Source organism: Polypterus senegalus, chromosome 4, assembly GCF_016835505.1.
Source record: "Polypterus senegalus isolate Bchr_013 chromosome 4, ASM1683550v1, whole genome shotgun sequence".
Taxonomy (NCBI): Eukaryota; Metazoa; Chordata; class Cladistia; order Polypteriformes; family Polypteridae; genus Polypterus; species Polypterus senegalus.
Window position 1 is genome coordinate 20,887,471 of NC_053157.1, and position 17,915 is coordinate 20,905,385.

Genomic DNA, 17,915 nt, shown 5'->3' on the forward strand with positions numbered 1-17,915 from the left:
TCTTCTCTCATTTGTCACATTTCTTATGTTAAGAGCTGTTTCAACTGTAGTCGTTTATTGAGAGGTGTGTTTGTTTGAGGAGCTTCAGTCCAAACTGGATGAAAGGCCTCCATTGTGCAAAGTGTATGATACCAGTTTGAAAGGACACACACTCTAAAAGAACTATCTAGAAAAGGGGTCTCCAACTCCAGTTCTGGAGCACTACTATGACTACAGGTTTTCATTCTAACCCTTTTCTTAATTAGTAACCAGTTCCCGTCAACGCCAGAGGTGACTGTACTCCAGGGGTGTCCAGCAGCAAACTCAGCTCACTAATTAAGAAGATGGTTAGAATGAAAACCTACAGCCTTTGCAGCCCACCAGGACTGGAGTTAGACACCCCTACTCTACTCGGTTGGGCCCTTGAGCAATGCCCTTAATCTGCAATTACTCTGTCCTGGATATGACATTAATCTGCATCCAGCCCTGCAAGCAGGTCCTCCAACTTGATAAGAAAAATTTGGGGGTTGTAGCACTCCATAGAAAGCCTCACACTGTTTCCAGTGTGGTGCTGAGGTGTCACCCGCTGTACTCAGGTCCCAATCCAGGTGGTTTATTGTGTGGTGGGTTGAGACAACATATACTCTCAACCTTTTGCTGCTAATTGTCTAATTTGCCTAAAATAGCATTGTCAATTAATATTAAGACTCAGACCCCTTAATTATTTCCTTCTTTCTTAATTAGCAGTCAAATAATAATGAGATACAAAAAAAGCCAACACCTGAACAATAACCTGTGTCCGTCAGTAATGTTCATCTGCACAGATCTACAAAACATTTTGATGAAGTTCTTAGAAAAATGAAAATCAAGGCAAATGGTGTACTAGAGACCCTAACCCTAACTCTAACCCTAAACCTTTGGTATTTGAAAGCATCAGCCGGTATGATCGAGGCATAATACAAAGAAGAAAACGTTTGATACAAAACGCTCTTCTTGATCGAATACAAGAAAACTATAAAAAGACACATTCAACAAAATAGAAGAACCTTCATGAATGGACGAGAATAACGGGAAGAAAAACAAGGAATTAAACGGACATAAAGAAAAAAGAGGTACGGGGGAATAAGCACTTGGGGTGGAGAGTGCCAGCATTCACTAGAAAAACGAGTGGGGAATGAGTAAAATATTAAAAATATCTAACCCTTTGGTACCATTAAATTTCTACTTGATGATATTTGGAAAAAGTCTGCTGAACAGGTACTGACAAGATGTCTCTAGGACTGAATGGTTTGTTCTCATCATACATTGTTCTTATGTTCAATTTGGCTCATTTTGAACTTACAGGACATTTGCCTAATAAAGGTGCCCAACAGCCTTGCGTATCTCTTAAATTATTTCATATCAGCATTATCATATGTGTCAACTTTATGGGAGATTGGACTTTGCCTTCCTGGTGTTGCGTTTTCCATTTTTGCCAGTTTACTATCACATAAACATTTTAACAATCTTTTCAATGATTTTTACATTTTTTTTTTTCAATTGAACGTGTCTGCAAACTACTTGAGAGAATATTGGCTGAAGTGAAATTAAATAAGGTGAAGCATTATTCATCTATCTACAGAGCATACACTAAAAAACGTGAGATACCTTCTTCTCGCCATAGTATGTTTGCAACTGAAGCATTAAGAGAAAAGAAAGAGAAATCCATTTAATAGTTGAAAGAATTCAAAAACTGGTTTGATAAAACTGATAGCTGCTACCTCCCATTTACAGGACTACGAGCTGCAGGTAATTGCCGCTCTGAGATATCAGAAATTATTCACAGGCAGAAGGAGAAGGAGTAATTAAAGGAAAATAGTCCCAGATTATTCATAAGGGCAGCACTGCACAAATTATAAAAGTTATCAGGTTAGGAAAAGATCATGTTATTTGTATTTCCTTTGTATAGGGTATTAGAGGGAGGCAGAGAAGAGAAATGTGAACATTGTACAGTTAAATACAGCTTACAAGCACTACTGCAATCACGCCCCATTCAGAAATCAGTAATAAAAATAGCTAATATGAATAATACTGTAAAAGATGATTTGTGTTTGGATGAAATTTAAAACCTGAACACCAAAAAATGCAGGGTTATAAAATCAGCCTTTAAGTATTTCCAAGACATGTTTGACTCCATTTAAATTACAGATCACATAAAGTATATGTAATATACCCGATAATAAAAAAAGTTTAAAAACAGGAATAACTAAACAACATAATAAAAGTTATGTTCCACAGACAAGCCAGTTAGAGGGCTGGCCAGCCACATGGACCACCAAGTGGCCACTATGGGTGAAATCAGTCTTGATAATGGTGTAAGAAATGGGTTGCTCTCTGCAAAGGATGACATATTAAATTGAGGGCTTGCGTGTAACATTGCTGGGCATTTTACAGTGCGATATTATTAATATGCTCTCAGACAGCTATGCTATTTGGCACCCAGGCTGCACATCATCTTCTTTAGCTCTGCCGGTTAGTTAACTTGCATATCTACTGTGTATTCCACTCTAGGTCAAGAAACTCCCTGTGAACTACAGACATGTTGTCAGCTCACTTTCTAATTCTGAATTGCCTTTGTGTGTGTCATTCCCTTTGGCACACTTGGATCTCTTCCAAGTTAAGATACATTTTTATTAAAGGAATTAACCTGGGCTCTTTGATATGCTGTATTGATATAAAGTAGGGGGTTACGAACATGAATGGATAGATTTAAAAATATAACAGGTATGAAAATCAAACAAATGATACCTACCAATTTATGTATCAAATAGGAGTACAAACACATTCATTTACTAATCTTTTATGATTTACTAACGATTTACTTATTCAGTTTTATTTCACTGTTAACAATGGATGACTTAAGATACAATTATATAAACTCAATAACAAGTTTTAGAGAAATCTCTAAAGTGAAAATGTCAGGCTTGACCTTTTTAGTCCATCGTATCACAATTCAAAAGCATTTCTAAATTACAGGCAGCAGTAACCTTTCCTTTGAGTATTTTCAGTATTATGAGTTGTCTTAAGTAACAAAAAAAAAAACACCACAAAAATCGTATGTCCACACTATTGCACCTGCTATGACACCAATAAAACTGCCACACATCTAGTAAGGTGGCACCATGCCCACTTCTTACATTGTGAAGTACAAAACACCTGGATTCCTGGGCACTGTCCGCATGGAGTTTGTACATGTGAACTCTCCCCGAGTGGACTGCCTTCATCCAGCTTACTAAACACATATTGTTACTTAGTGGATCTAAATTTCCTTCATATGAGTATGTGTGTCTGTATTTAATTGAGTCCTGAGATTGCACCTTCACAAACTTTCATTTCTACCTTGCATTTCATATCTAGTTTTTGATTCTTCTCCACTCGAAAAGGTTTGTCTTTCATCAGGACAAAATAACTGGCCATCTGGAGTGGTCCCCGGGATTCAAATAATGTCCAAGTGGCCACTACTGACTGACTAGGGCAGACTTTTAAGTTATGGCCAGGAACTAATTCAAGAAATGACTTTTTAATAACTTCCATCTACCATTTCTGATTATACCAATCAATCAATCAACATTTATTTATATAGCACATATTCATACAAAAAAAATGTAGCTCAAAATGCTTTACAAAATGAATAGAAAAATAGAAGACACAATAAAAAATAAACATAAGTCAACATTAATTAACATAGAATAAGAGTAAGGTCCGATGGCCAGGGTAGATAGAAAAAACAAAAAAAAACTCCAAAGGCTGGAGAAAAAAATAAAATCTGTAGGGGTTCCAGACCAAGAGACCGCCCAGTCCTCTTTGTATTTTTGTGTTTTACCAGAAACAACTAAGACAACACAGGTATACACTGAAAAAAATGTTTTCATTATTTCATGTGATTTCTAAATATTTTTGGTGCTAAACTTAAAAATGAAAAACATTTTTCAGTACCATGTAATATTTTTTCAGATAACATATTTTTTAGCTGTCAGCAGTTTTTTTTATCGCTTTTCCACTATAATTAGTTACATACTAATATTTTAACAACAATTTGTTAGAATTTAATAATTTCTAATATTAAAATGATTGTTTAAGCAAAACAGTTACTTTTCATAAGTTATTAACTACAATGAGCACTGCTGGTTTATATGTAGGGACCTGAAAGGTCTACATATCTTACTGCATCAGCAGTCTAGGCATACAAAATTCCCAGCTTTTCATTGTGAGTGGGAAAGCCAAGGCAGGAATTGACATTATGTTCAGAAGAAAGAGCCAAATTTAAAAAAGCTACAGCTTGGTGCCATTAGACTCTAGCTTGGAGGATCCAGATAAAGGGCTGCCACCACCGCTTCATATTCAGTTTGGTTTAATGAAGCAGTTTGCCTAAGCTATATCATAAGATGGAGCCTGTTTTATGGATTTTGTCTAATCTGAGGCTAAATTGAAAGAGTGCATTTTTGCCAGACCTGATCTAAGAAAACAATTTCTGATGCAGAATTTGATATGCCAATAAACAGCATGGAACAAGAAGCATGGGTATCATTCATAGAAGTAATTCCTACATTTTTAGTTAACAATAAAGATTCAAATTGTAAGGACAACGTGAAAAACGTACAGCTAAGTTTAAGGAATTTTGTTGCAACAGGAGTCTAAAAGTTCATTTTTTGGACAAAAATCTAAAGATATGCAACAGCATGACAAAAATTAAAGTTCACGAAAAAAGAGTTTAACATTTGTATCCAAATCACAGATAGGTATTAGGTCATTGGGCTGGAATTTAAACTCGTCACTCAACAGCAACCAAGTGACGCATAATAACATTTAAAAAAAATGGCAGTGCCTACAACTACAACTAATAGGAGGAAAATACAGTATAAATAATAAAGCAAACTTTCCAAAAATTCCTAAAGCCGTCTAGGCTTATTTAATAACAGAATAAAGTATTGTCCTCACAGAGAGCTGGCAGGTAAACTTTAGAACTGAACCAAAGCCAAAATGGAAGACAAAATTTGTGATCAAAAGACACAAGCAAACTGAACAAGACTCACAAGAAGACTTTTAGCAAAGGATTTTTAAAAGTGTTTTGGTGTTGGTAGATCAGATAAAGAAGAGAACCCCTAGCTGACCTTTCATCCCATTGCGCCCCTAGAAATGTGGGAGGCAGACTAATGACATTTACTGAAAATGGCACCAATCAAGGACCTAAAATGGCATTCAAGATGTTAATAAAAAGAAAAAAAAAAAAAAAAAATGCATCTGAAACATTAGGATTTTTGCACTTTTTCAACCACATCTATCCTCGAGTTGGTAAAGTCATTACCATGACCACACGTTAAAACGAAACACACTGACTGAGAGCCAACATGGTGAATCTGGGACTCTTTCTACTGGTACACTGAAGTAAAGCCGGGCTGAGAGAGAACTAAAGAATCATTAAATCGGACAAAGTCAAACTAGTCAATAACCAACAAGCATCAAAATAAATCAAACATCAAAGCCAGAATGTAATTCAAAGTCAAAGTCTGAGGAGATAGTTCCGATTTTTCACAAAGTTATCCACAAACTCTGATAAAACATGGCTGCCAGTGCTGACCGTAAACTTTGCCACATTAATGACAACAAAGGTCATGACCTTAATGACCGTACCCCCAGCAACTAGGAGTAGCATCTTACCAATGGGAATAACAAAACAGCGTCACACACAGCAAACACAAAATGGACTTCAGAGGTAAAAAAAAGTTCACTAAAAGTGTTCCCAAGGAGAGAATATTTTTTTATTTTTTCACGAACAGTAACCATAGCGTCTACAAAAATGTGCCAAACTCCATCAGTAGTGAAGTGATGCCTCAGACCATGACATAAATGGGCGATTATTGTTAATTACAAAGTATTTACTGTGGTGCCGTAAAGGGCAGGGCCTCTAGTCAATCCACTGCATGTCTCACAGGTGCCACTGCAGGTGGTTGTGCCATCCCTTGAGGGGGTTTAAAGAATGAGGCTGAGGCTGTGATTTGCTTTGATTGTTTAAGGTAAATCCTCCATTTTAAAGGGTTATTGTATTGGTTATGCTTTTTGGTCCAGACTTTTATTCAACATTTTCTGTTATGATAACTTTGATAATAGTATACAATAGTGAATTTGTCTGATGTCCAGCCTTGACCATTTTTTAATCATTAGGTTTCTGCTTTAGGAGTTTACTTGGATAGAGTTCATTAGAAGTTATTATTACTATTTTTTTTTTATTTAAACCTTTTGTCTTCTTTTGCTTAGTATTCATTTCTTTTTAGAGGACTACAGTTATTCTTTGTTCCATTTTTTTATTTATCCCACTGTAATTAGTCTTAATTGTAGTACATTTAATTATTATTCAATAAATACTAATGATTTCTCACAGTACTTAATTTCTTTTTTTAATCCTCATATTTTAAAATAGAATCATTTCTGCTAAGCAAAGTACTGAAAGATTAGGCTGTTTCATAATTACAGTGTATAAAACAGTTTGTAGTTACAGTTCATACTTTTACCCTGTTTCACATCCAGGTTGCAGAAGTGTACAATGAAGAACATAAAGATACGTAATTGTGCTAAGTGACTTGTGTTTATTATTTTACATTTTCTTCATTTGTAAAATTCCATGCAATTTATGAACATAAATAACTGTGATTGTGTACCTTTTTTTGGAAATTACAGCAATTTTGTTCAATTTCATACAACTATTTGCATTATTACTTTTAAAAGGATTTTCTTTGCATTATATTTTGTCATTTCATACTCCTACAGCAAGTCAATAAAATAATGCTCAACAGATTTTAAAAATGCACATTTTATTGATAATTTACAGATATTTTCATCTCCTTCATAAAGGGAGTATCTCAAGCTAAGTGCCTGCTATGCTTTACCAATATTAATATCAAAAGGAAAGTAATGTTAAAAATTTGAATTCTGAAGTTCTGAATGCCTCTATAATTATTAAAAAATACTGTATAACTTTTCTTATTTAATGTGCTATTTAAAATAATAATTAATAGCCAATAAGTACTTACAAAACACAGTGTGTGTCTAGTCTTCCAAATAGAAATAAAAATCTTCTAAAAAAAAAAAAAAGCAAACTGCAGCAGAAGTTGAAAGTCTATGCACTAATGCCCAGCTTGTTAGGATTTTAATTTCAGAGCGGCAGAGATGCAAACAACTTAAAGGGATAATCAATAAAAACAGTCAATAAGCCAAGGTCAGTAGCATAAGATAGAAATCAGAACCTGAAAGTCAAAACAAAACCATAAATCAGAGTCAAAACAGGTCAAGTTTAATTCTCTAAGCATTTTACATTTGTCAATTCAATTTAAAAAATCTTCCTGTCAATAAATGAAGTCTTGATACTAGATTATGCATGCCACCATCTTATACAGGGGCACCGTGATGACTTTACAAGCCACAAAATATGGGAGTATCCATGAGTGATTTTTCTACAAAGCAATATGGCAGCAGCCATTCAAGCTGAACACAAAATGGAAGTAATAGAAGGCAGACAAAATAATAATAATACATTTTATTAATTCATAGGCGCCTTTCTAAACACTTGATACTGCACAATAGATAAAACACACATTAAAAACAAAACTAAAAATTTAAATCAGATAGAGAAGTTGTAAATAAACAGAAAAAGCAGTCTTAAAACTCATTTGTTTAAGTTTAGACTTGAAAAGTGAAAATGGTTCAATATTTCTAAGCTCAGATGGTAGTGAGTTCCACAGCATTCAGTTGCTCTGCTCCCCATGGTGGTAAGATGGACGAAGGGGACGGTGAAGTGGATGGAGGAAGAGGATGTAAGGGTGTGGGAGGGAATGGAGACATGGAGGAGGTCAGACAGAATGGAGGGGCAAGGTTGTGGGTAGCCTTGAGTGTTAACAGGAGAATTTTGAATTGAATGCGGAAATTAACCGGAAGCCAGTGAAGCTGCTGCAAGACGGGAGTGATATGGTGAATAGAGGGGGTTCTAGTAATGATGCGGGCAGCCAAATTCTGGACCAGTTGAAGCTTATTAAGAAATCTGCGAGAAAGACCAAAGAAAAGGGAATTGCAATAATCGGGATGAGAAGTGACAAGGCAATGAACAAGGATAGCAGTGGCGTGGGCGAATACGATTAATGTTACGTTACGCAAGTGGAAATATGCAGACCAGGAGATGTAATTGATGTTGGACTGAAAAGATAAAGTGCTGTCAAGGATGACACCCAGACTCTTAACCTGTGGGGAAGGGGAGACAGAGGAATTATCAATAACAAAGGAAAAATGATCAGTTTTGGAAAATGTTGCTTTTGTACCAATGAGGAGAACCTCAGTTTTGTCACTATTTAATTTAAGAAAAATTTAAGAAAACCAGGATTTGATTTCTGCTATGCAATTTATAAGCGAGGAGGGTGTAAAGGAAAAATTTGGTTTGCTAGTGAGATAGCATGATAAAAGGCTACATCATTGGAAGTCATTATTTAATAAATATTATTTTAATTAAGCTAATATTTATCTCCCACATGGCACGGGGTGGTTCCCTTTTTGACACTGCTGATGGTAACAAGTGGAATGAAACATGTAAGGCATACTGACAACTAGAAAACAGCCATACGTTACATTGACTTAATTTGCACTTCAGATACATCACATTTTACACCTACATCATTATGTTGGATTCTCTTACATACTCAACAAAGACTCAAATGTGTGAAGTAAATTTGAAACATATGTATTTCTCCCTGACACTACATTTCTCATTCATTACTTCAGAAAAATCTGCACAAAGGAAAACAAATACAGGTAAACTTTAAATACATTATGATGTTGCTTAATGATACATTAACTTTAAGCTTTTTTAGCTGTTGTTCCTTGTAGTCAAAGATACATCAGTTAAGAATATTTAAATTATCTCTGTTTGACTAATTACATTATATTCTCAGCTTCTATGCATATTAATAAACATACACATAAAGTATATGATATTTCAGCAGCCTGGCTTATCACTTTACACCAACCATTAGCTGATTATCCTCTGACAGCTCCTGAGAGTAGGTGACCCTGGAGTCCGCCAGCTACACAGGGAGTCAGCAGGATTTTTGGGGATGGCTGGTATTTTGCTGTTTTCTGCTGACCTACTAAGAGTGGCCATGCTTGTTCAGAAAATGATCTGTCTGCTCTTGGCAACTGGAGGAAAGTAAATGTAAGTGTTTTCTTATGTAATTGGTACATTTTCCAAGCAAAAAGGCTGTCTTAAATGTAAAGAAATGGATAACATTACACTGTGGAACTTGAAACCTCATTTGCCAAAAAATAAAGAGCCTGCCAACAGTGAAATACTGTTACATTCAAATTGGACAGACAGAGTTGTCCAGTCATATTAATAATTTATTTTTAAAGTGCATCAGAGATTAGTGAAGGAACAGGAAAAGGAATGGTCAGAAAACAAGCTGAGGCCACGTAATGTTCCATTTAAGCTAAAATACAAGCAAGAAGTAAAGTTTGCTTATAATGTTTGTTTGAAGTCATTGCTCTACAAGACACTTTCAATTTGGAGAGATAGTCTTTTAAATAGGACCTGAAAATAAAACGTTGTAAACAAAATGCACAAAAAAAAAAATCCAAACTAGGAAATCAAATCACTTTTTCATTAATCCCAAAGCAAAACAGGGATACCAAAGTCAATATTTCATAGCTAAACATTTACAACTCAAAAAGTTTTAAAGAGATAACAAGGAAAGTCTTTAGAGAGTGTTGTCCGCAAACTTGGATATGAGATGGCCACAGAGGTGACCTTTCAACCTCTCAACCTGATTGACCCCTCTAGTTTTGATCTCATCTGGCACGCTGCTGGCAACTAAGACTCCTGTCTTGATGAAGGGATTCACAAAATGGCATCCAGAAATGATGCAAAATTATTTCTACAACTTTAATTAAGATTTGAATACAGGTAAACATAATCCACATAGTCCAAGACCCTCAAAAATAAGTAAAAAAACACTAAATAGATGCAGTGAAAAATGAATAACAACACATAACTATAACAATTACAAAATTCAGGTGTGCCAATGTTGCCTCATCTGCGGTTTCAGAATAGTAGCACCAATCAAAAAACACAGAGAACAGTAACATTTTTTAGAAAATAATTATTTATGTACCGAAACAAGTCAACAAACTACACAAACGTCTAATACAGTACAATACAATACAACTTAGTTTTGTATAACACTCTTTACTGAGTGCTGGGGCAGCGGGCCATAAACAGATTCTCAGGTTAAATGCAAGTACAGATTACAATAACTGAATAAAGAATGAATACATATGGAGATACAGATTAGTTCAAATACACATAAAAACTGATTAAGATACATGGAAACAAACAATATCTGTCCATTAATTAATTGCAATTATTACTCTTATTCGAGTAGAGAACAGTGATTGTCTGAATTTCCCTGTAGACATCTTGCTGTTCCAAGGGGTTCCTTCAGCTGAGGTTGCTTTGGGAGCTTAAAACAGCGTTCAAATTAAATAAGTTCATACTTTCTTTAGTGCTTGATTTCTACTGCAACTTTATTTTTTTATTGTGCGAACTGAAGGAAAGATTTTGATATCAGCAGAGGATACAATTTTAAAAGTACACATTTCCCCTGAGGATGTGCACACCATAATCAATACAGTTCAAGATTCACTTCTGTAAAAAAAAAATGTGTGTCGTCTTGGTCTGGAACATAGCACCATGTTAAACCAATATTTGTATCAGAAGATGGAATAAACTCAATGAAAAAATAACAAACAAAACTGTGATTTAGAGTGATCTTTTGAGTGAAGAGGGGTCCGCCTTATATTAAAGTATAATTCTGGGCTACAAGGCACAAATGAGCATTCAAAGGATTTGCTATCACTGACCATTTTCATACCCACAGAATGGAAAAGCAACCTGCTCACCCTGTGTCAAGGTGTGCACCAAGCACACATAATGAAAATATAATGAAAGAGATGAACACTGCCAGTCTGCAGGCAAGAAAGCATGCTGTTGATTAAAGAGGCTAATTAAATTTTATATGTAATTGCATGGAATTCCTTTGGAACAAAACTTGGCATATTCTGTTCTCTCAGTGTAAGCTGTTATAGCATCAGTTGCTTCTTTTTGGCAACCTTTTTCCTGTTGAATGAGTTGAACCTTTTCAGTTTAAGTGAATGGAGATTAAAAGAATGTCAATGACGTTACTGAAGCATTCAAAAGTAAGAAGCGAATTGGCACAGTGGATCCAAGCTGTTATTTTAAAATTAGTTCTTCAATAAGAGCATGGGGAGAAAAATGGAAACTTGTTAAGGGTAAATATCAGAAAACTTTCTTCACACAGAGAACTACAGATATACGGAATAAGAATCCAAATTAGGACTTTTGAGACCTTCAAAACATGGCTTAATGTGATTTTGGAGAAACTGGGTTACTTTGATTAATTGGATTGACACGTTTTGTTAGGTTGAATTGCCTGTTCTTGTCAAATGTGTTCTAATCTGCTAATGTTCAGGCATGTATGGGGCTAGAGCTGTTCAATGAAAGCTAAGAGTACCTACAAGATATAGCTTGACTGTACACAAAAGGTCAGAGAGACGCCCCAGATGGTTTTGAAGATACTCACAAACTCTTGGGTTGCATTCAATAGTACAAATAGTTCAGTGATGTGCCAAGAAATGCTTCTTCTGGTGGATGTTGTGCTCAATAGGTTACCATTTACTGAGTTATTCACTTCCTATGTATCCCAGGAGGACAAATAACATAAACAAGACCAGGATTGTGAATAGTAGATACCTGATCTACCAGATCTTAACCCTTAACTGCTCATGCTGATCTATTTTGTACACCAATCTCAGTTATTTTTTGTCCAGCGTTCTTATACTTGAACCTACTGGCAGCATCCATCATCTATCCTTAGCTTGATTCACTACAAGTACAGTGTTGCAATGGTTTTCTTTCAGTGTGCCCCCAGCTGGTTTCATGATTGGATGCACAGTCTCAGGTTCCATATAGTGCATTTGGTACACTGTGTGGGTACATATGTATGTATGTAGATGTTCTTCTTGCAGTGACTTTGTCTGCAAAGAACATTCAACAACTGAAGTGAAATGTGATCCATGTGCAAATCCTGCAGTGGATGAAAGTGTGACCAGTGAACAAATAAGCACTGCATAAGTGGATCAAGTTTATATTCAGATGGACTGTGTCATATTATTCAATAAAATTGAAATTACATTTAAAACATGTGCAGTTTAAAATTATTGTGATGTTTTATATTAAAAACTCACAGCGTGCATATAAATAACCTTTTTAACACTGGTTCAGAAAGTACACCACACGAGTACACTGCTTGATGAGAAATGGTGTGAGTAGTTAAGGGCTAATTGTGACTGATTCTGCTTCTCCCCAACACTTATTGGACAAGAGACCTGTCTTTGATTTTAAAACATAGTATTATGGGAATGCCTTTCCTGTTTTATGTTTTGCTGATTTTCTGGAAGTAACTCCTAATAATAGTTTATCACAAAATGCAGGTGTTGAGCATACAACTAGATTACAGACATGTGGATTATGTCACATGAATGATGTGAACATTTTTTTTTCTTCTTTTCAATGAACATTTTCTACATTGTTTGCTGTTGTACAGCCCTGGGGCCTCATGTATAAATGGTGCGTACGCACAAAAATGTTGCGTACGCCCGTTTCCACGCTCACATCGCGATGCATAAAAACTAAATTTGGCATAAAGCCACACACATTTTCACACTAGCTTAATCCCTTGTGTACGCAAGTTCTCCGCTCGGTTATGCAAACTGCCGGCACCCAGTGTTAAAGTAGTACTACTGTTCCTGTGTGGTTTCCCTTTAGTTTTTAGATTCACCTTCCTGACACGGCTTTATCAAATACACTGAAATTAATCGCATATCGTTTATTAGTTTAAGGCATCTCATTGTAATCAACCGTAACCATATAATGGTGCACCGAATGGCCATTACTGCTTTAGTGTTGTTATTCCCAGTGCACCACTGAGTATTTAACCCCACTGTATCTGAGTGTGGAATCACAGCTGTACAGCAGCTGATCGGATTATCGGTACACAGCATCTTGCACACGCTGTCTCAGCCATGCGCGCAATCAATTTGAACTGTTCTCATTTGGTAAACGCTTCAAAGCCTTTCCTGTAGGGAACAGTTTCATCCCAAGCGCTCTAAACGAACTCAATCAGTCCATCAATTGCTCCTGGTAGAACTGTTTGTACTTATAAGTACAATTATCTCACTGTAAACTTGCACTACAGTTATAACATTGCACAACCTGAGTCACTTTATAAAGCGCATATTTACATATGATGATGACTGGCTTCTAAGTCGATTTAGATTTCCAAGTGCTATTCCTTGGAGCTCTTGATATCATTTTTAAGATGAAATGCAGTAAAGAATTTTTATTACATTATACAGATAAGTTTTAAACTTCATTAAAATAAGCGTTCTAAGCTCCAGATGGCTTGGCATCTATTACAGAGCTGACCATGTGCTGATTGGTTACTTGGAGAAAGAAAAGGAAGGCCAGGAATAGGAGGTTAGTACATTTGATAGAGACAGTATTGCTGTAGTAAATTGTTGTAAACAGTGTGAATTCCACACACGGTGTTATACATGAGGCCTCTGGTCACCATCAGGTTCTATAATTTTATAAACTTTTTTCTTTTGTTTTGTATGAAAACAAGAAGTTAAATTTTTTTTCCAACATCATTACAAACTACATAGTGTAAGTAACATATAACAGAATATTAAATTTGTTGTAATTATTTAAGGTCTGTGGCACAACTTTTTTTTTTTTATCCTTGTCATATCTGCTGCAAAAGTAAGGACTATAAACTCAACTGAGACATGTGAGTAAAAATTAAAATAATAAAATATTTGTTTGTTATAGTTACAACTTGCACAACACATTTACCTCAAAAACGTGTTAATACATAAATATTCAAACAGTCATCACCACTATTTGAACACATGCTGAAAATACAAAACCTAGACAATGGCAGCATTTTTTTTAACAATGGAACAAACTTTTAATAATCTATTTCCATTCCTATGTAATATTTAAAAGTAGGTTTCACCCCATGGTAACTCTAATCTCTGCTGTACTATCAATACTGTGCTGTTGAAAGTTAATGCACTGTAATTTGCAGATGTCTGCTGTGCACTGTCAAGATTTGCACTGATTGATAAATGAGCACATTAACCTGTTTTTCTGCTTGGTGAACAGATGAATCTTAATGAAGAAAGTATTCATGGCTACAAAAATTACTGAAACAAAATTACTTACTTTAGAACATGATGTTCATTTTTTTTCTCAAAAATATATCTGACACACCATAACACTGAAAAGTGTATAGAGTGCAGCAAGCATTAGTTCCTTTGGCGTTAGACATTTTTCAGATGAATTACAGGTTTTACATGTCGGTGGACCAAATATGTATGAAATATGCTGAAAAGGAATACAAAATACTAACGGTATTTACTTGTAATTAGTACTATCATGCTGAAAGAGTAAGAGTTTCTTTGAAATATGCAAGATACTGCATTTATTTCTAGTAGGATTGACTACTGCAATATGTTATTCACTGGCATTTCTAAACTTTATGCAGCTTTCAGTTAATTCACTGTGCTGCTGCAATAATTATTACGTAAACCAGACAATATGAACACATAATGTCTTTTCTCAAGTCCTTACACTGGCTCCCAGTTAAGCTTAGGGTTGATTTCAAAATCCATCTTTTCACATACAAAGACTTAATTGGCCAAGGCCCGGCTTAATTTTCTGAACTTATCATTGCCTACAAACCAGAGAGTACCTTAAAATTTCAAGATGCTGCCCTGTTTATGATTCCAAGGATTAACAAAATAACAGGGAGAGATCAAGCTTTTAGTTACAGGGCTCTGAAGCTGTGGAATGATCTGCCAGCTCCCATTAAAGGTGTCCCATTCAGTCTCATCTTTTGAATTCATGCTGAAGACTCAGTACTTCAGTTTAGCATAACCTGACTAGAGCTGCTGATTAACTGTGCATACTGATTGTTAGTCATTTGTTCAGAAATGTAGGTAATATAATATTTATACAGCATTACTAACCCTCCTTTATTCTTTATCTCTTCTTGGTATCTGGACATGGCACTTGGTACCACTGTTCTACAGGGTGGTCCAGATTTAATTATGCAGATCCAGATCGTCTGAATGACTTTGATTTATGCAGGGACGATTTCAGTTCGGAGCGAAGACGATTCTTCATGTTGTCAGTTTGCACACTTCTCGATGGTCTGGGATTTTTTGGGTGATTTTCTATGTAATAAACTTAATAAGTTATAGCGGAATGAAAATTGCATAAATAGATCTGGACCACTCTATACTGCCAGGCTGCTCTCCTGCATAAGGAAAAGTCATCTCTTGATAAAGGAGTGTTAGAAATACAGACAGAAACATTTTCTCATCAGATTGAATGAACAGCACATACTCCATTATAGAAAGACAGCCAGTTGCCTGAGGTCTCAAGAACTGCAACTGTGTCTGACTTGGTGACTTTTACCATTTTAATCCCCCCTGTTGTCAACTGGCCATAGTTCACCAATTAAATAGTAAACATATATTGTTGGTTTCCATTTATGTTTAATCAGCTTTTACCTTGTTCTCTGTTTTAACAAATTTATATTTTATGAGTACCACTGTATTTTAGTAATTAGTACAATCTACACTTGTATTTTACTTTAGAATTGTTCACAGCACTTCTCTGCACTTCCCTCACTAAAATAAGTTAGGTGTATATCTCACTTTATTAACGTATACATAAACATGCATATCAGTCCTAGTCTGTATTAAAAAAAAGTTCAAAATATGCATTAAATTAAACATTTTCAAAGGATTGGCCAGTTCTTGTTTTCTTTGTTTAATATATCTGTCCAGAATTATTCCAGAATGATGCCACGGAAGAAAGTAAGTGTTTGGACTACCGTCATCTCTTTATTATGGCTTTTTAAGTTTTCTATATGCATGCCTTAGTCTTGGACAGGCAGTATCCATTGCATCTGCATGATGTGTCATTTCTTAAAGTACATCAAAAACTGCTTTTTCATAATGTAATCATTTTGTTCTGAGCATGTGAAAGTTTCAGAAATAGTCACATTACACCATTACACATTCTACCTGAAGATGGGGCCTGAGTTGCCTTGAAAGCTTGCATATTGTAATGTGTTCTGTTAGCCAGAAAAGTTGTCATTTTGCTTGAGTTCTCATTGCTGAAATACAGCAGAGAAACCACCTGGAACAGCTGGTATGATCATAAGGCACAGATAAAGATGCTTTAGATTACTGATATCAGGCTTCCTTCTGTTGAATGTTCAATTCTTACCAAGTAGGATGGATGAATTAGATCTAATCATTTCATCAACAAAGAACTATATTAATTTATCTGAACTGCTTTTTTGTTAAACCTAAAACAAGGAATTCTGTAGCTTATTCTATAAGGTAGGGTTTCCTGGGTCACAAGCCACTGTTGTATTTAATGGGAATGGGTTCTGGTGGGTTGGACCTGACACATTATAATGATGATCTTCCTTGAGTCTCCAAGGGGTACCCACACCCTGTTGTAATGACCATTGCAACAAAAAAAAAAGGTTTACAAAAGCCTTCTATTAAATAACTCATAAAGGTCTGCGTCTCCAGACCCTACACTAACAAACAAAGAACAAAACCGACAGATCAAATTAGTACCAGTCTTAACAATGGGGATTTCTCGTAGCTTTATCTGAACATGTCAGCAGTTTATTTGCTTAAAAATCAGAGGTGAGGATGTCTGTTCTTACATTAGTCAGTGATAATGAGCATATGATACAAAGATTATAAAATATGATTTTTCTAAACCATAATAACATTTTACATTAACCAAAGAATTATCATCTTTTTAGCTTTTCTCTCTCTACCACATGTGAAAACAGCCTTTGCTGTATGAAAAATAATGCTGAAAATTGAGTCAAAATCACCAGCAGTCTTTGTTTTAAGGGATGACTTTTTGAGCTGCAAGGACCATGGGTCTCATGTATAACGCCTTGCATAAAATTCACACTAAAACATGGCATACGGACAAAGTTAGAAATGAGCGGACTCGCAAAAAAAATTCAGATGCATAAAACTTTGCATAAGCAAAGTTCTACATACTTTCCCTTTTTAAATCTCAATCACGTGAATTTTAATGCACATGCATGCACCTACAGCCTCACCCTGACTCCTCCCAGAAGGGTGCCTATTTGAATATGCAAATCAATATAAATAACTCCTTCCATTCAGTGTTTTGTTAAAAGACAATGCACAAAAGCACATGTGAAAAAAAAAAAAGAATTTAAGCAAATTTAAGTGAAAGCAAGGAAAAATGTAGTATTTGGTGGCTTAAGCAGTGGTATTAGCAACAAAAGGAAGTTGATGGAGTGGCACAGTGTAGCAAAGGCACTCAAAAGTTCAAGGCGAGTCACAGCCATAGCCTACCTGCCTGAGTGCCAACCACTGGTGGAGGTAGCGGGATTCTGGGGCTCACAATGGTTGAGCAGCAAGTGGCTGCAGTTTTTGGCAAGACATATATATTTTGGCACAACATTGAGATGCATTTTCATATCACAGATAATATTCACATTAATAGAGTGGAAATGCTTTCTATTTACATAAGCAAATTTATTCTTTGAAGGCACCTTTATAGTAATATGAGTGCAGCTGACTGCTCCAATTACATTTCGAAAACCGGATGTTGCTGGGATTTGATGCCTGCCCATTCAAACAGTGTAAGGAAATCTTATATATATGGATGACAAGCAGATAATACCATCTCATGCAGCTGGCAT

General features: G+C 35.6%; 1 protein-coding gene across 2 annotated transcripts in view; it reads right to left on the reverse strand.

Moving 5' to 3' along the window:
- The window catches only part of fstl5 (follistatin-like 5), a 1,124,912-nt gene that overhangs the window by 113,973 nt on the left and 993,024 nt on the right, over nucleotides 1-17,915 (reverse strand). Inside the window, exon 11 of one of the 2 annotated variants that reach the window (XM_039750328.1) lies at nucleotides 1,627-1,653. The exons of the other annotated variant lie outside the window; for it this stretch is intronic. Within the exon in view, the coding sequence (XP_039606262.1) occupies nucleotides 1,627-1,653 (27 nt within the window). The remainder of the gene's footprint in view (nucleotides 1-1,626; nucleotides 1,654-17,915) is intronic. 2 annotated transcript variants of the gene reach the window in all.